Source organism: Spea bombifrons, chromosome 7 (genome assembly GCF_027358695.1).
Source record: "Spea bombifrons isolate aSpeBom1 chromosome 7, aSpeBom1.2.pri, whole genome shotgun sequence".
Lineage (NCBI taxonomy): Eukaryota > Metazoa > Chordata > Amphibia > Anura > Pelobatidae > Spea > Spea bombifrons.
This window is the reverse complement of record NC_071093.1, coordinates 41,585,930-41,605,766: the sequence shown is the minus strand read 5'-3', so window position 1 is coordinate 41,605,766 and position 19,837 is coordinate 41,585,930. Positions and strand designations below refer to the sequence as shown.

Here is a 19,837-nt window from a genome sequence, read left to right as displayed (position 1 = left end):
CTACACTTTGATTGTGTGATAGATGTCTGTGTGTCTATATGTGGGGTTGCCTTGACTAAGATTTTTTTAAATGAAAGTTGGGGACTTTTTTTAGGGGTTTGAGTGAAACAATGGATGATCTGGGTTCCTACAATGATATGGCCAAATACCTCTTATGGCATTTAATGCAACAAAAGGCAATTTTCAATTACACTTCGTCTGCAGCCTTATGCGGCATTTGAAGAAAAACGTCAAGACAAAAAATTTCAGAGGACAGAGGTTTCAAATATGGGGTCTGACCCCTGGGCAGGGGTAGGCAGCATTGCTCTTCGTGATGAACATTTGACTTGATCTCCCATAATGAACAATGACTTCCACAAGCCTTGCCATGGACACTGGTGTTAAGGCTGAGACCGGTCATCTGGCACACCGGGCAAATGGACCAGCGGCAGATTGGGTGCTGCAGCATGGGGGCAGCGGCTGGATGATACATGAGCATAAAAGCAATCGCGCTTATCCAGCCGGCAGACGCACTTATGTCATCAGCCGGCTGCTGGTCTTAAAGTGCCAGAGACGCTCCGTCACCGTCCTGCAGGCCCTTCTTTCCTGCTCCTGGAAACAGGAACACGGGCCAATTCATTGCACAGCGCTGTGGAATATGATGAAAGTATATAAATAATAATAATCACCGACCATATTTTACTGGCAGGACAGTAACATATTAGTTTCTGACCAATAGTCACCTTATGGAAACGATACTATGCTTAATATTTATTTCTAGAATAACAGCCTCAATACCACTTTCCACATATTAATTTATTGTACAAAAAATGAAGACGTTTGATGAATTAATATTAACTTTATGATGATAAATAAATATTAAGCCCACCTATGCAAAGCACTCTCATTCCCAGGCTCCTTAATAAGATAGCTTTGAAGTCTTTACATATATCTAAAATATTTCCTCTATAGAAACACCTTGGTGGTCCAATCGATAGCGGACATGTGCACTAATATAGCTTGTAGATAAAGTTATTTCAAGAAAAAAGTTTCAAACAGTCGTAGCCAATCGCGTGAGCGGGGAAACTCCAGGAGTCTTCCGCGTGGCAACTGTTGCCAGGGCTGATAGCAGCCGCGCTTCCTGCTTCCCATGTGAGTGCGGCTTCCCGGGCTGACAGCACACCGTTCCCGGTTGTCACTTGGCGATCAATGCACTGGTATTGCATTTCTCGGCTTTTATGTCTTAACAGAACAATAGAGACTCGAGGAGCGTAGCAACCCCGCAATGGCTAATTTCCCGCCTCATTGATTTCATGTATTTATTTTTACTACCGATGGCTGTTAATAGGTTTATGGCCTGGCTCAGCTATTAATCCAACGGAACACTGATCACCTTTCAGCTTCTCACCGATCTTAACTCTTTGTTCACTGCAGGAAACCATATTCAAAGTACTTTCTTCATCATGATGACTGCCATAACTTTTCAACCAATTGAATTGGTGTTCTAAGCCTTGCATTGTCAGGTATAATGTTATTAAATACTTAGAATTAAACGTTTTAATCCTCTTTCTTGCCTTTTTAGGTGAAAAATCCAGTGTTGATGGCCTTTGGTGGGATAACATTGCACCATGTTGTCTGCGGATCGTGCTCACAGGTACATGTTATACAGTCGGTTGTTTTGTAAAATATGATATACACCATAGTTCAAAAGTTTCGCGTCACTTTGTTGTTTTCATGTAAAACCAGGAAATTTCCAGTCGTAACATAATGTACAACATTAACACCGTCTGCGCTGGATTTCTGATCCATGTCATGTTATTTTAATGGACAACGTTTACTTGTCTTTAAAAACCAAAGACGTTTCTAGATGATGTAGAAAATCCCAGAATATATATGATGATGAAGTATTGCAGGTTTCACACAATGCAAATGCTTTCAAAATTAATATAATGTCTTATAAAGGTATTCGTTAAGTCATAGAAACCCCAAATCTACTCCAGAGCTTAACAAAGTGCAGTGTTCTCACCAAAAACGTGCCCATACCCCAGATTCTAATAACAAGACAGACCGATGATGAATAGTTGACAGGGACCCCAACTGGGTCACAAGTCCGTGGGAAAACATGACTGTGTGATGTCACATTGTCATAAGCTTACGGTAGAGAAAAGAAGCGTATGGTGTATTTTATGTAATAATGTTCTTTCTTCACACAGGCTGCTGTCGTTGTTGAACGGGGCACTTCAGAAATGCAAGGAAGAGGAGAAACATTTAGAACAAGAAATCAGACAGTTTCACCGTGTCCTCAGGGACTGGTAAGACACTGGCCACTAACTGGTACATGGATGGCATACGTTTTCTTTTCATGCGCAGGGGATAGAAGTACAAATGAAGCTTAATAGTAATATTTTATATGGCTGAGCTGACTTGTTGTAAGTATCAATCCTTGTGTGTATTGGTGTATGGTTTATGCTGAAATAGGGTTAAATATGTAAGTCCTGAAAGATTCCTGCTGCAAGGAAATGCTGTAAGGATGTGAGTTACACAATAACATTTGTACATTATATATTCAGTCTATATATTTATAGGAGACATCTGTTGATGTTTTTCTTCCCACAGGAAAATAGATGAGCATGAGGATGTGAAGCAAGATGGTGAAGCTAGTAGGTCACAGGGTATGTTAATTTCTTCTACAGGCCAATAGAAGTGTATGAAGCACTGTGTAAATAGTCGGTCCTATATAAATAAAAGATACAAATAATATCTAATTAACTAATAAATTCATAGTCAGATGGAGCTGCATATGCTGCCACCCAACATTTTCTTAATCTTAGAGGAGCACAGCGATGGGTTAATAATGTTTCCGTTTTTAAATCTAGACATAAAACCTTGCTTTTTACTACACTGTATGGGAGATTGGGTATCATTAAACAGATCAGCGGGATATCATGCCTGCTAAGATAGGCAATTGAAGCTTGTTCTATTCCAGCAGTATTTCATGATATTAAGCCACAATTGTGAGGCGCCTTTAGAACTGAGCTCGTCTTCCAGACAACTCCAATAATGCAAGTTAATGTATGCTAATTCTTTCTCGCCCGTCTTTGTCTTTTGCCTCTGTGCTGTGACTGTGATGTTCCGTCGTCTTCCACTGGTTCGTGTTTTTCCTCTCAAGTATGAGAGATTTCCGACTAAATGTGCTTTTATCTGCCTCAAACCAATTTCTGTAATGTATTCCTTGTGCTGTAGCACACATATCGCCGTGGCAAATCTCATGCCAATGTACCCCAGTCAATACATCTATTCATGTTCGAATAGAACTCTTACCTTCTGAAGATCAGCTGCATGGGGAACGTAACTTAAATTAATGTCCTTTCTTTGACTACAGAATTTGTGCTTAAGGGCTCTGTGTAGTGCAACTGGTAAATCTTTCATCATGCCGTCTCTAACTTTACGGTAGCTCTACCTAGAGGGAAGCATAATTATCAGTAAATGCATATTTTGTAGCATCAGAAAAATAAAGAAAGAAAGAAAACAAGTCTTAGATTGTGAGATGTACTGGCCTGTGCTAAATTGTCAACACCTCATTGGCAATATTTTATTAATATAATGGTAATGCAACAAAACTGGGGTTTCTTTATCAAATTAATTATAGCCTGCAAGATAATGATACACAACTTGTGAGACTACAATGTCAGTTGCCTAAATATGAATTCCGCGGCTTTCTGATCCCTTGGTATTGTACTTTGTAGCTTTGCAGGCACAGCCATCAGTCAAGGAGATCCAGGAGGTAGAGATGCTCAACAAAGCCCTGGAGAAAGCTCTGAAAGTACGTGCAAGCAGCAAACCAGGAGCTTCAGGGTCCGGACCTCCATCGAAGACAAAGCCGGAACTACCCCGTCCGCCCACCACAGAAAAGTCGCTGAAACCACTGGCCAAAAGTTTGCATCCAGGAACAAAGTCAGCAAAGTACCATTTAAATCCGCCATATAGGACTAATCCAGAAAAGAGGAGGTTGCCAGTATCTGAGAAAGGGACATCAAACTACAGGACGCAATTAACACTTGCAGGGCAGCTGACCTCAGAAAGGGCGCAAAGGGGCAATGCTGGGGATCCAGAGCCCAGAGGCGATTCTAGCGGCGCAGACAGAGAGGACAGAAGACCAGACAGAAATACTTCTACCCAGCCATCTGTGGAGGCTCCAGAAGTGCGAGAACCCCAGCATTTTACATTGAAACAAAAAGGGTAAGACAGGGATAACTAATTTAAAAAAATGCCTGTTCTTACAAGACACAGACGGGTACCTATGCTTCTTTCTCAGCTTTTTGCCCTTTTTTCACACTGATAGATCGTATGGCTCCTACACAGGATTGTCTATTTCCTGCACACATACAGGCAAGGCTCCCTTTGTAACTACTAGCTGATAACTTGAGTTTCCTTGACAAAGGGAGGACTCCCGAAAGCTCGTCTATTATTTTAAATACTGTTAGTCCAATAAAAAAGGTATTACAAGATTCTGCAACATTCTGTTTTTCTACTTCTTTCTTTTAAAAGTAATCCCTTTGACTGCCTTCTGTACATAGATCTCTAATCATAATTATCCCTGGAAAAGCTTTCAGTGACAGTAAAGGGCAAGTTGTCCTGGGTAATGCATAATGAGATTTAATGAAAGTTATTTCCCTGACTCAGATGTAGACCACGCTGATCCGTCTTGCAAGAAAAAAATGTTGAAGTCAGTGAGCTGGAAATGTTCATCTCATCCCATGAATTAGTATATAAATCTAGGTCCCACTGATCTAAGCGTTCTTGATCCTCATAATAACGTGGACCCAATAGTTGTATGGTTCGGTTATAGTTTATTACTGAAATATTTAAAAAGTGTGGTCTTTTTCTAACCTTAATTGAACATTTGTTTTTATGCAGACACACGCTAAAGCTGCCGGCCAAGTATCGACAATTGTACACAACAAATAGCAGGTAAGCGCAAAAATCTCATATGCAATACACACAGTTGATGCCTTTGAGTAAAAAGAACTTCAAGTGGAACTGCCAGCCAAAGAACTATGTAACGTCGGTGAAACAGAAAATACATTAAAATATATTTTCATTGCATTTTAAAATAGCTGCTCCAAAGAACGATCTATAGAACGTGTAACAAATAGTTAACGTGGATTAAGAAGTGCCTAGGCGCGCAGGGACTTCCGCAGCAGATCATGAAAAATATTTATACTTGTGCAAAATAATGGGCATTTTTACCCAAAATACAACATGAAAAACTGGAAAGATGCAGTGCTTCTATATTCCTTCAGCCCTGATCGTAGGTTGCTAGCATCAATGAAGAATACATTGTTTGCTGACCTTATGGTTGATTGTATTACACGGAGAGACTACAGCTCCGTGTGCAGACTGTTTTATACTCCTGTACAATCTTTTCTCCGTAGCTTTTGTCTGATGTTTTCTTTTGTTTAGCTGCCTTCCTAAAAAATTGACGCGGCGTAATGTTAACCTCAATGCAGAAGTGCTGTTTCTATTGTAGTATACAATTAAGAAAATAAGACTTAAAGGGACTGTGTAATGTCTCTATCAACCTAACAAAAAAGTATATTAACGTACTTTCATATGAATTGTTAAAAAAAATTCTCGTGGTCTGATTGTTACACTGACTGGCTGCGTGGTACACCCAATCAGTGGCAGGCAAGCACTCCCATTTAAATAAATAGGAGTGTTTTCCATGCGTGTACACGGGGTCTTGCTGACTGGTGGTAAATATCGCTATATCATATGGCAGGAGATATGTGAGGCTGAACACCTCTCCAGAAGATTTAGGAGGCAACCTTCCTGTGGGTACGGTCATATAGACTATTAGGCACACTCACCTTCTGCTGAACAAGTCTCCGGAAAGCCAAGGATCCCACTCCTGCTTTGATCCAACGTTGGCAAAAAATAGACTCCCGGACAGTTTCCATAAACAAGGCAGAGACGTAAAATAAAATAACTCAGAAGCTAGACTTCAATTACTGCAATCCCTTCTTTATTGACAGTACCTATTGGACAAAGCAAGAGATCACTTAACCGTTTTGTTGTCTTCATACAGACTGTGGGAGAAGTACTATGACATTCAGAGACAACGTCCGTTTCCTCAACCTACATTTATACAGAAACTCCAAACAACTGTATCCTTGGCGTAAAATGTAATGTAAATGTGTGTGTGCAAGAAAGACAAGAGGCAGTGTAGACCAGAACAACGGGAATGGAAAGAGCTTCTTGTTGGACCCCTTCTCCCGTCAGTGGGCTGGATCATAGACTGATCTATACTCTACTGCTTATATCTGTTGTTTTGAAACGAGAATATAAATTCAAGCATTATCAACAAGCCAACCTCATAAGAATCTTTTAGATACTTGCCCCTTCCACAAAGATGTAGACATTAGTTTTTATTTCCATTTTGGTATTTACTTCCAGGGCCACAGATTAACATCGCAAATACTGCAAGGCACCTGGATAACTGGAATCCCAGCTGCAATAAAAATCCATTTAAAAAAAACCTTTGTTGGCTGAAATTGGGAGGATGTAGTGAAAGGGGGACAGGTTTGGAAAGAGGTAGGCAGAGCGGAATTTTATCCACATCTTATTCTTGCCTATCTCGTAATCTGCATATTTATGCCCAGGGACCGCCATGGAGTAATATGGTACTTTGTAAATCTATGGAGTTATTGCTTATCCATATCAGTGGATGCATCATTTTCTAGTTGATATGTAAATGAGGCTTATTCTCTTCCTATTCTTGGCTCACGTTACTATTAATATTTACATAAATATTCATTGTGAATAATAATGTTATTCCCGTAGCAGTGTAGACTCCAGATGTTAGCAATTACGCGTACACGTGTATAGGCATGTGATGATCCGTATATAATTGTGGACGTTCAACCTTTTGTATGGGATTCTGTACAGGGTTAACGAATGCTTGACTACTAGATTTTAAAATCAATTATCAAGGTACAAATTGATGTATGATTGAACAAGGAGGGAAACAGTGATTAAGTCTGTTCTTTTTCACTGAGGTACGTATTTCCCTAAACACTGTGCCAGATGTTATGATGACCGATTTTACCGGTATTTGTAGTATTGGGGCTTTTCAAAAAAAGCCGTGTTTTTTCTCATCGGGGATTGCAGTGTAAGACTTGGCTGCCATCTGTAGAGAGAAGACCCCTGCATTCCACTGGCATTGGCAGTCGGGGAGCAGAACGTGTGCCATTTGGGAGCAATGTGACTTTAATAAAAAAAAAAAAAAAATCCTTAACCACCTGGAAGTTTGTCCCGGGTTGCCCATCAATGAGCCTCTCTGAATTAGAAGAAGGTATCGCGCAGCTGGAGAGCGACGTAGAATGTATAAAGCATAGCATCGATGGGGCCAAACACTGGCATGGGACAGGTAAGAAGAATACAATGGCAGCCTAGAACCCTGCAGAGAATCCACAATATTGTAACCATGCGGTTATAACCTCTATAAACTGTGCTTCTAAGCCCTAATCGGCATGTCCTTGTCTAGTTAGGAACAATCTTGTTTTTGTTAGATGAGTCAGTTTGAAAAAGGTTGGTTATAATGAGACTTTCTTTCGCCGCTGGAGAATATATCACCTCTTCTGATGCTCGGCATCGCACACAGCGAATGTGTTAAAAGTAGCAGCTGTGGAACACGGTATCCTCTTGAAATAAACATCTAGCTGATTCTCAATTCAGTGTGCCACTTGTAGTCACCATGACCACTCTCTACTTGCACTTAGTGGATTTTCATCCTGCATCGTATCGGATTTGTGTAGTAGATCCAGGGTTTAGCGCAGACAGAAGCCGTCTGACTCATCCGGTGTATCCCACCTCCAGTGCCGTCTGCCAAGGCCTCAGCGCAGCAGTTTGAATCACTCGTTGGCACATTTGCTTTAATACCGTCTCACGTGCGGAGATTCAGATCCTTCTTAAACTGAAATGTTTATTTTAAAGGGGACGTTTATGATGAGAAAAAATATCTTACAAGTCTCTTGACTAAGTAAAAGGCCATCACACCTCAAAAGATTTTTCCCCTATTGTTTCTAACGGACTGCATCTGTCACTGAGATTACATCCCCCTAGCATCTATGAAATGTCTCAATGTAATCGCAGTCAAGGCCCGATACAGCTTATATCCAGTCCCATATGTAGCCCTAATGTTTTTAGGGCAAAAAAGTCAATAATCCATCAGCAGAATTAGCCATCATGTTTCATACTTTTACAGTTTGATTGACTTTACCACCAACTGATGCTTTTCTGTCATGTTGCAGGCGACATGGAGTGGCAGGAGTATCGCTTGTTGATGGTCTATAAGGCTTTGCAGGAAGAGTTGTCCCAACACATTTCGGCTTTGCAGCCCCTGAAACTTGGTAATATGATGGAGTACAAAACATAAAAACAAAAATTTCGAGCGTATAGGTCTAGGCAACCTACGTGTAAGAGGTGGAGAAGAAAACATTGGCTCTACCTGGTTTACAGTCTGTTTGGAAGTCTCGTTATTGAGATGGTATTGCCAGGGGATACGTGGCTAATCTTATCAGAATGATGAGGAGACAGCCACAAATAATTTCGTCGTATTTTAGCATTATGATGCTGATCCAGCCACGAGAGAAAGTGAAAATGTGCCATATACGTTTAGATGTTAGCATGTTCCTTCACAGCTCTTGTACAAAGTAATGAATTCAGTGTCACATTTACCTAAGGGTGGACTAGATATTCAGAGCAGATTTAAATGCTCAAGCAGCTGTACAGACAAGTACTCACCAGAATAGCCCGGCTTTGTAGTTAGAGCAGAAATAATTACAACCAGCCTAAAAGGACCCGATGAAACCAGTCCGCTATGAAAAGCTACGTCTGCGCTGTCGTGTGTATTGGAGATGTTATTATTTTACCATGATGGTACTGACTTGAAAATCGTTGGGCACTGGATCACGTTTCTGATCGAAAGCTCTCCGTGTGTTGCTGTCTAGTGCTTCAGATTTTCAGGCATTTTTCATATTGCAGTGATTATCCAACGTATGTGTTGAAGAATCGATCATTGTTGAACCTCTCATGTATCTCTTGTATCTGATACCTCCACCCAGCTCTTTATTCAGAGTGATCTCCTCTGTCTTCTCATCATATCTACCTTACCTGTCTTTCACAGCTGCTCAGGAATTCTCAGCTTGGGAAGAGGGACATCCCACCGCTACCAGCTTTATCGTGCCAAGAACCTGCCCGATCCTACCGAGCAAGGCCCCCGCGGTACTGGTGTACAGCCACCCGAGCGAGCTCTCCGAGCTGATGCGCGTCAAGCTGCGGGTGTCCGAGTTAAAGCAGAAGATCTATTTACAAAAGGTACACTCGGAGATCCTCATCATGCCTGGAATGTCATTGATGAACCCAGGGGTTTCGCAAGTGCCAGCTCGTTGAAGGCCAACGTTATAATGCTATTTTTTTCACCTATTGTGAACCCAATTACATGTTTACCTCTTTTGTAACCCTTTTTAACTCTTACATTTTTTTTTTTTCATGCAACTATTATGTTTTTTTTTCCATCAATGACTCCCTTCCAGTTCTAGCGCAGATGTGTTTCCATTGTTCACAATAATAACATTTAATTGCTGTAGGTCTTCTCTAGCTCTGTAAATAATATGTCTGAATCTGGTTTTTTCTCTCTCTCTCCCAGGTGCTGAATAAAGAGCTGCTGTCTGAGTTGGAGTCACAATGTCACAGCGCCCCAGACTTCTGGCTGCTCTACAGATCCATCTACACGTTGCTTTGTGAGGGAGGAGAGACTTTCCCGGTGCTGGTACATGAGGACAACTGACTAACACCAGACACGCATCCCACAGAGCAAAAACATAAGAGAGAATAAAACATGCTGTGAGCGTTATGTCGGGCTTGTTATTCTATTTGGTTGAGTCAGGCCAAGGGAAGTTGATAATGAAAGAAACCAATGCTACAACCCGATTGCCAAGCCATATGTATCCAGTCTTCAGCTCCGGTTCATAAACCTCTATGAAGCCTGTTCTTAAATGAAGAATATCATCGGGGATTAATTATATTTGGAGATTGAAATTGTTCTTTTCTTTCTTATATCCAGCTTAAACCAGTCTTTCCATGTAGCCAATAAAATCACCAGGTTGCCGGGAGTAGTCAATAAAATATGCCTTTTATTTTAAAATCTTAATGGTCTGTTAACATCTTGTTCCGTTAGTCTAGAGCTATCACAGTTCCTTGTGTTTATCCAGCGATATGATTGATCAGGGACATTCGACAGACCTGCAGGAGTCTGCAGGTCACAAGCTGTGATGGGACGGTATTCTGTGAAATTTTATGGTTGCCGGTAAGGGTCCGAAGCCGGTGCTTCAACAAGTAAGCAATGCAATTCTAGAATGGTATTCTTTATTTACAAATATCGCCAATTTTAGACTTTTAACTAGCAAATCATATGGGTGGTTTTAATGTACTGATACACATTTGTGAAAGCTGCATGTAAAGAATTATTTTTTAGTTGAATACAAGTTCCACTGTGTATATCCTGTGTACTTGGGGAAAGAAATCAAGATCACTGCAACCATCTAAACCACAAATAATATTTTTGGGTCTTTATCCTTTTTGCCTGGTGTGAGGCATATATATATATAATATAATATTAAAAAAAATAATCTGTATGTGATTCTGATTCTGAGAACACCAAGTAAATGAATAAAGATGATTTTATTTCTGTGGATGACCTTCCTGTGGCCATTTATATCCTCTTTGCGTATGATATAGGACTATATGTTAATATGTTGAGGAGGCAACATTAAATACTTATCTTCAGTTATCTGCACATTTAATCGGGAGCTATCTTCCTCACCCTTTTTAGCATAACTAACTGATTTAATTTAATAAAACTTCCTAGAAAATGATGGTCTTTAAGTATAAATGTTTTGGAGATATGTTTTACTGCCACAGATTCTTTTAATTTAGGGAAGATGAGATGTGTAGCAAAAGGTGTCAGAACCTGCATAAATAATTATTCTCCCTTTTCGTAGCTCCACCCTTACAAAGGCTGCTTAAGCCAGTCAACAGCAATCAGCGATGTAGATGTATGGAACGGTAAAATGTAGGATCTAGGAAAGTGACAGATATAATAACATAATTCTACACGTTGTATTGCAACCTTTTTCGATAGGTCCCTGGAAAGATCAATGTTGCCTCTTGTTTCTATTGTCTCTTCCAGTAAGCCCGTACTCTCTGCTTCTACTCAAATCTAGCTTTGAGTTACTCGTGTAGGAAGATGCCAGTTCCCTGGGAATAGACCTTTCTTTCCAGCAAGAGGCCTGATTGAGTGGCCTGGTAGTTCCTTTGCTGGTATGATGAGGGTATCCATCCCTTTGTTAGTTGAAAGGAAAACAAGCTAACGAGGGAGCTTCTCGGCGGACGTCACAAGGAAAGAAGATCAACAAAAAGAGAGCTGCTGGAGACAAGAGGTTACATGGTAACAATCCCATGAGATTAAGAAAAGCACAAGTGCAATATATATCAGGGAAATGCCCCTTCTAAGAATAAAAGATGAAAGCAAAAGAAAGGAATATAGTCTGTTTTGTAAAAAATCCCATTTCAATATCAGCTGTCAAAAAAAAAATACATTACAAACTTAGGAGGGGTAGATAGGGAGAAGGGAGTGAGAAGGGGTAGATAGGGCAATCATACTCCTATCATTACAAGTCTGCGAGTGCCTCCTGGAATCTGGGCATGATAGGAATGTGATTGCTGTTAACAATTTTATATATATATATATATATATATATATATATATATATATATATATTGTTATTTAATTGTTTTGTCCTATTTTGGTGTGTTACTTACTTTAAATAAAAGTGTTAGATTTTTTTATGGTGTGTGTGTGGGGGGTCATATTTAGTTTTGGCCAGGTAGTTTTAAAGTGTGTGTGTGGGGGGGGGGTTGCCACATACAGGATCCGCCCCGGGTGCCAAATACTCTAGGTATGCCCCTGTACAAAAACCTTTCTTCTGTACTCATTCTTGTAACTTTTAGGACTGTAGAACCCTCATCCCCATCAAACATTCTGAGCTCCTAGAAAAGAGGGGCATCAGGGGAGGAGAGAGGGGCATCAGGGGAGGAGAATGGGACTAGGGTCCTAAGGCGAGGCTGGCTGTCCTAAATAGGGACATTTTTATTTGATGTTAAGTGATGGATGAATTACTGAAGATTACACTAATATAAAAGGTAGCAAACCATCTGCACCGAGTGACTGCGGATGTCTCTTGTGTCTAGATAAAGCTTATCGTTCCTTAGCGAGGCACGGCCCCTGCATGGTGCGCTGCCCTCTTATCTCTATCCTGCCTGGAAACAGTTTCTCTCTACCAGCCCATTCCGCAAGAAGCCCCCGCAAGCAAAGTGTCTCTATTCCATCATCGCTACGGCTCCATGGCACCAATGAAAGGGGGCATTTCTGCAGGAAACCGTGTAACCTATTATTAGAAAGAGTGAAACCGGTGATGAGCAAAAATCATACTTTTGTACATCAAAGCATCCTGTGGCAATATATTTAAGTCCATTTGAAATGACCCAGTCTATAGAACAGATTTCTCTTGGCTTTTTTTCTATTCTAGGCAGCAGATAAGAATACTGTGGGATTTGTAGTCTGTAACAATCTGTCACTGGTTACCAAGCTTATAGAAATTAAATAATGTGTCCATTTAATTTTCCCGCATGACCAGCGGTTTTCGCCGAGGAGTCGTGATCGTGCCGGCAGTCCTGTGGATGGCTAGTCTTTAATAAAGCATTAATGCAGCCTTCTACCCTCCGCCAGCAGCAGAGAAGGACCCAGGATTCTTCCCACGTGAAGGTTTGCAATCTCTGCAACACCCACCATATGCAGAGTAACCGGTCTGAGTCACCGGCAGAAGAATACGGCTGTCGCTGTGTGTGAAGGAGCCCGGGGAGGAGGGCGAGGTGCTAACATTTATCTCAGAAATGCCATCTTCAGCGGATAATTTAGCGGTGATCTGTTAACCTCTTCTCAGCTTGACGAGGCAGCACATCCCCGCACTGAATGAATATTTCATTAGAGAATAACACACATTAATTGAGTAATGGAATTGAGAGATCGGATTCTCAGTAGATGGGTCGTTGTGCTGCTAGCTGCCTTACAGCTAAATGTGTTCTGCGCGACATTTAAAGGGAAATTAGCCCAGATAAGTAAGCTGGCTATTTCCTGCTGTTTAAAAAGCAGTGTTAATTTACCATACCCCATATAGAAAGCATTAACTGACCATGGCTAGGTGTCTTCTATGCATTATTTGTATCTGTGCTTTAGCATCTACATCTATAACATCAGCCGTAGCCAACATACTGTAGGCCACCAAAAATCAATGCTAGCCATCATACATGGGAACTCTCCAGGTTTTGCCCAGAGACTCCAGGTGAAACGCAGCTTCTCCAGGTTACTACGGGGTTAATTGTGTTGTGGGATGCCCCGCTCCCCCTCCAAGAATGCTGTGTTCCCTGGACCAGGAACGCCCAGTGATGTCAGCGGGACTGCCCACACGCATCTCGCATTCCAAAGGGCCAAAGAGGGGTCATTTTGTTTTTGTGGGTGTGGTTATAGGCATGGCCATGGGCGGAGCTGTAATGAAAGTTTTATCTGACCGTTATATAAAAGAATGAGCTATTTTCTTTTCCGAATGCAACACATTATCTGCTGTTTCTATACACATTATTGTAACTTATAGGGCTTTAGATCCCTGCAGCAAACATTCCGAGCTCATAGAAAAGAAGGACGGGTGGATTTGAGTCCCAAATAGAGACTGTTCCTCTTGAAGAGGGACTATTGGGTGGTTATGTATAGAACTTTAATATGTGACGGATCAGCTGTAATTTACATTAAAGGGGGGGGCAAGAGCGAATATGCTGAGGCCCATAAGAAGGCCACGCTCTGCTAGAGAAGCCATGTATTAACCTGTGCGGCTTATGATTAATGCCCCTGTGATCGTTACAGTAACAATCACTGATCTGCATTAAGGGTAATGTATCGTGACTGTTGTCACCACAAAAAAATAAATCTTCAACCTTCGGAGAAGCAGCCAGATACTTTGGAGGGTGGGGGTCTATGAATCATTTTTCTCAGTGTTTCCGGATCCTACTCTCATGCCGTATATATGACAGTTTTTAATTGATTAACGCATACCTAATTAAGTAGAAGATCCTTAATTATCACTTCGACAGCCTGCTTATGATAGAATTGCTGGTCCTTCGCCGCGAGACATTTTGCCACCTCTGCTGCAGAGCGCTGCTCACCCTGTTCACAAGAAAATAGCAAAGCATGACGGATGCTTCTCACACTTTCTTTATCACGTTTAGGCAGACCGGCTTTTTTAATTGTAGAAGAGAAGTCTGTACCGGTGGACAATTCTTCGTCTTTTCATGATAGACTTCCATGGGACCTTTGGAGACCCTCATCCTTGTGTATAAAGGAAAATCGGGGAGTAAGTGACAAGCAATGAGTGGGTAACAAAATATCTAATTTTCTTAACGTATGATAATCAAATTTGGCTGGATTGTTGGCCATTGAACATTATGGGAGTTGGAGTCCACATCCACAGGAGGGCCAGAGGTTCCACAGAGCAGGCTATAGCGAACACACATTATTTTTCTGTTGTATAAATACAGCCTACGGAACTGAACGTGTTCTGGGTGATGACACAGAGTGACAAGAGAGAAATAAATAGGATAGGAAATGAATCCTGCATCTTCTCATCTGATATCCTCGTTTTCTGCTATGCTGCCAATCATCTGCCATTCTCTGCAACACACGAGCTGAAATCCGTCTCTTTCCTTTGTGTTCTGTCTATGGTGATAAGGAGTGTGGCAATTCCAGATGTCACTGACTTATTCAAAGAGACGCGTGGAACAAACTAGCATTTGGTTTATTCTGGTTTTTTTTATACCGCAGGTGTCTCTTCTGGAAAGGACTGATTTTAATAAATCCAAAATATTTCTTTTTTTCCAAGATAAGTCTGCCTTTCAGGAATCCCTTTTGGTTGTACATTCTATACTGTTTCCTGAAAACAACTGGAATGAAAAGGCTTGACCTGCCTTGAGCTACCCCCTAACTAGGATACGGACCACCTATGGGTCTTCAGCTGTTGGATGTGGAACATAATTCTACAAAAGGACGATGAGACATTCCATTTGTGGTTAGACGTACCTCGAATCCACATCTAGCTTTAGATGTATAAATTCAATTTATGGTCCCATCTGGGAAAATAAATATCCCAGCCTTCATTTCCAGTCATAAGATAATGCACTAGAGCTAAGACGAGCTTTCAAACATTCAGCCAGGCACCCGATGTTCCATGAAGAATCCGAACCCTGTTACTGTTCCTTTTGAAACACCATGGCGCCTGGTTTCCCTCATGATCAACTAGTGATCCACCACTTTACTATGGCCACCTATCCATGCTCCTTTAGGCCGAGACTGCATAGGGCAAGGATCAGACCTTCTTATAGATGCCACACTCTCCTGGCCAGAATAACATCTCTGCTCTTCTTGGTGGACCTACAGATACATTATATCTATTGGTTTTAAACGAATCCACAGTTTATCTATCTATCTATCTATCTATCTATCTATCTATCTATCTATCTATCTATCTATCTATCTATCTAGTAAAGCTTTTAGGTGTATACCCTAAATCAGGACTTTAAGGGTAACATCTTCATTGACTGCCTGACCGCCAACAGCCAGAGGCTCCTGATATCCCCACCTTTAAAGTTGGAAGGATTGGTTAGGCTCATGTGTTTTATCCAACATTACAGCATTATAAGGATTTTTCCCTTAAACTATTACGTGAAGGTGGAAGAAATGTTTGATTTTCTGAGTCTTTATCCAAAGCTTTTCTGTTGAAAGCTGTGACCCAGCAAGGCTCTACAAAAGGGTCGATATTAATAAATAGACCAAATCCACAGATGACGAACAAAATCCTTATCAATGTGAAAAGAATCGTATATTTTCATTGGTCTCAATGCATACTTTTATCTCCAAATGAAATGTTCCGCGGTGGCCATGTTCACGGGGATACTTTGCCATCACGAAGCCAATATTTCTGGATTCTGCGAGTGAGTCATAAAAGGTAAATCGTCAGCGGTTGTTCTAATCATATTTTTCGACAGTATTTCAACAGCGGGGATCCCTTGAGCATCTACTGTGCTATTTTCAGATACGCAGCCCCTTCCCCCAAGCTGTTCCTCAAATGCTTCCAGTTCTAAATCCCCTGGGTGTAAAGGGAAAGCATCCGGATTTATTTATAAATTACATATAATATTTCATCGTCACCGGAAATAGTGAAAAAAAAATATTTGTTTTTTTTTTACAAAATGAATCTTTTAAATTAGCATCCTATAATTTTATTTTGATGATCCTACTAAATCTGGATTAGTCCAAAACAACAAAGATGTATCAATTCCGCAATAATTACCCCATTATTGCTTTAAGTTGTTTAGTAATTGTAGCACCGGGCAGACTTTCTGGCTGTATCTTGCAAGCGTCCTGGAGGGTAGGATGGCCATGTGAGCTGTAGTTTCCGGGACACACAGAGTGTAGATTTCACATGTTTTCCCCAATATTTATGCCTTAAAATTAATTTTAAAAAAAAAAATATATATATATATATATTTTTTTAATTATATATGTATTTTTTTTAAAAAAAAAAAATTATATATATATATATATTTTTTTTTAAATTATATATATATATTTATATATATATATATATATATATATATATATATATTTGTTTAATTATATATATTTTTTTAAATTATATTTTATTTTTTCTAGTATTCTCACCTTGTTTTGTGTACTTATTGCGACAGGACTCCGGAGAGAGGAAGGGGTTAACTAGATTTATTTTGTTTTAATGCCATAAACACTTGATAAACACCTTGTCGGCCAACACAATTGTTCGTAAACAAACACCACCAACGTTTTACTTATTTAAACGTTCATTATAACGGCCGGAGCTGGCAGAGACGTAAGCGGGAGCTGGCCATGTCATCTTATGAACCGTACTCGAATAAATGACCTTGTGATGCATGGAAGGACAGTGAAGATTTATTATGAATAAGATGCAGCCATTTCTTTCTCAAACCATTACGGCAAATAATGGGAGCCCAGCCGAAAGAACCCATGAAGGCAACAAACGAGGGCACTTCATTTATTCCATTAGAAACTGGTAATACATTCTCTCAATTGAATAGCCCTTTTTTCCCCACCAGCTCCTCCATATTTGTATGGGATTAGTTCTGGATGTGCAGGGGTTAAGTACAACATTGGGCAATTAATACACCACAGGAGGCCAAGCCATTAAGGCAAATCCAGCAAAGTTTCCAGGCATGATTTCAAGAACATCTAATATCTCCCAAGAATGCAAATGGCCAAAAAGTGATCCTCACATTCTAAGGGGTGACCCTGAGGCATGGCTAAGGGGCACGGCGTTGCGGGGGCTTTTATGTGAATTATTATTTATGAAACTGAGTGACCCATTTAGAATATACTTTGTATTCATTTTATTTACACACTTTAAATTCTAATCACTAATAAGGAGGAACTGTCTGTAAAACTGCTCTGATCTATTTCCTTTTATGATGGAATGCTGATAAAAAGTGATGTCACAGTTTTCAGCAGATGCAGCAAGACAAGAGGAGAAAACACAAATAAAGCTGCCAAGAAAATGTTTTATTATTAACATTATTTTCTGTTTATTTTTAACTTCATATTTTTCCATTATGATGTCACCTTAAAATGACACCCGAGGTATAATCCTAGATTATAGAAAATGCCTTTTATGTATTAAACAGAAATAACGGTAAATTTAGCAACGCCAGGCCTAAATGTTTGGATTCGGTCTTCATTTCTTTCCCTTAAATCACATTACCGGGATTGCAGGAAGCAGGGCAATTACCTTTGCTCAGTCTTGTTCCGACGATGCCGAAAATATTCAGACAAATTAGCAGTGTTATATCATATCTGGTGCCATAATTTGGAATATGACATCACAGGTGATGTCACTGGCCGGAGATGCAATCAGTATGTCTAGGTTGTAAGCCGACTGTTCTGAACATGGAAAAGAGTATTATTTCTTTATTTTATAATGGCTAACGACAATAAATGGCTACTGTATATCGTTACCAGCTGGTAGTTTTTTACAGAGCCGTAGATGGGTGGAACATCCTTCCATCAGAAGTGGTATAGGTTTATAGAGTAAGGCAATTTACATGTGGAATGTTAGCTTTATTTTATTGAGGGAGTAGTGGATTAGCGGGACATCCTTCCAGCAGAAGTGGTATAGGTTTCTAGAGTGAGGGAATCTAAATGTGCATGTGATAAGCGTAAGACAGAACTAAGGAAGAAATAAAGCTTGAGGCTGCAGGGTTCTTTTCTGCAGTTGGTGGCGACTGCGCATGGTCTGACAGCTGCATTGCCAGAGGTTGCCTATACACGCGTAAGAAAGTCAGCAGCCGTCCAGATGTTGTTGAGCTCGGACCTTCATCCCCCCTCCATAATTTTCTGGCTTAAGGTGATAGGAGCTGCCAATGAAGGACATTTTGGATACACCAGGAGGCCGCTGATGGAAATATAAGTGTGTGGGTGTAACAGCGCCATTATAAACGCACACAAAGGCAAATTATAATGCGCTCTAATTGTCTTTCGGGGGTGCCGCTGCGATTTATGGATGTGGGAGTAAATATTAAATTTTGCATTTTAAAGAGAAGTCATTTACTGGGTAACAAAAAAACTATAAGTGTTTTAAATTAAAAATGCTTAAAAAGAAATGTTTCGGTTTTCGGACTGTGCGGCCCTCTCTGGGAAATGGTCTGAGGGTGCCGTCCCATCGAGTTCATTGAGGGCTTACACACTATGCGCCACCCACTCCCTGCCCACTTCCACTCCAACAATATCGTGTGACGGACCGCCTGCAATGTCAGTGGGACCTCCTACCAGCATCCTCCAAGGGTATGACTCAAACACTAGTGGGTTTATCGAGGGTTTAGGTGGGGGGCTCCAAATCAAGGTGGAATATCCTGAATTCAGTACTTCCCAGGGATTGAGTGAGAAGATCGAGCGGTTACTTACAACATCCACCAGTGAATAACTCGGAAGGACTGAGTGACTGATACCTGGGAACTTCTGGGTTTCACCCAGAGTCTCCGGGGACAGCCCTGCTTAGCGGGGTCTCCGGGTCAGTTTCTTCTTTCTCTCGTCATGGGAGCAGAATTTGGCCGTGTCCACTCCGATTCCACTCCTCACCCAGTAACGGCGGTCAGGGGCTACCCCCGCTCCACTATTTACCTTTTCTTGCCTGTATATCCCATGACAGCATTTAGCGAATAAACCCCTGACAGTTAAATGAAGGCATCTACCGCCGAGCCTAATCACACGGAATATAAACACGCAGCACATATTACATACGCTGTACACACAGGCCAATTTAACACACAATACCTGACTCCACACAATGTAAAAACTCACGCAGCAGATAATCAGTACCGCACCTCCGAACAATTGCCGAGTATAAAAGATGTATTTAACTCGACATAAGTATCGTGCGCGGCTTATTGGTTGCGGTTTCGTGTATGGAAATAAAAGATAAAAAAAGATAATCAACCCATTCTTCACGCATTTATGCAAATGAATGCACTTCATTGCGGTTATAAGCGGAGTGCGCAAAAAATGAAAGTTATGATGAGCCAGGAATGGCTTTAAAAAATCCTGTCCCGGGACAGGTAACAGCGTAAAGACCGGTAAGAGACAGCTTGC

The 19,837-nt window shown here is 40.8% G+C and overlaps 1 protein-coding gene across 2 annotated transcripts; it reads left to right on the top strand.

The window, feature by feature from the left end:
- The first annotated feature begins 1,097 nt into the window (after positions 1 to 1,097).
- TEDC2 (tubulin epsilon and delta complex 2) lies at positions 1,098 to 9,895 on the top strand. 2 transcript variants are annotated; one of them, XM_053472182.1, is made up of 11 exons: positions 1,098 to 1,131; positions 1,562 to 1,633; positions 2,193 to 2,291; positions 2,596 to 2,651; positions 3,726 to 4,218; positions 4,897 to 4,950; positions 6,068 to 6,146; positions 7,288 to 7,408; positions 8,292 to 8,390; positions 9,167 to 9,357; positions 9,689 to 9,895. In XM_053472182.1, exons 2-11 carry the CDS (start codon positions 1,608 to 1,610, stop codon positions 9,827 to 9,829), a joined length of 1,359 nt encoding a protein of 452 aa, XP_053328157.1. In that variant the 5' UTR covers positions 1,098 to 1,131; positions 1,562 to 1,607; the 3' UTR covers positions 9,830 to 9,895. The 2 variants fall into 2 exon arrangements, with proteins under 2 accessions (XP_053328157.1, XP_053328156.1); XM_053472181.1 differs by having other exon boundaries at positions 1,102 to 1,196.
- Positions 9,896 to 19,837: the final 9,942 nt, after the last annotated feature.

Excerpts from the sequence above, each read along its gene's own strand:
- TEDC2 (XM_053472182.1), top strand. The coding sequence starts at position 1,608 with ATGTTGTCTGCGGATCGTGCTCACAG. Across the intron at positions 4,951-6,067 it reads TTGTACACAACAAATAGCAG|ACTGTGGGAGAAGTACTATG; the intron begins GTAAGCGCAAAA and ends GTCTTCATACAG. Across the intron at positions 6,147-7,287 it reads TACAGAAACTCCAAACAACT|TTTGTCCCGGGTTGCCCATC; the intron begins GTATCCTTGGCG and ends ACCACCTGGAAG.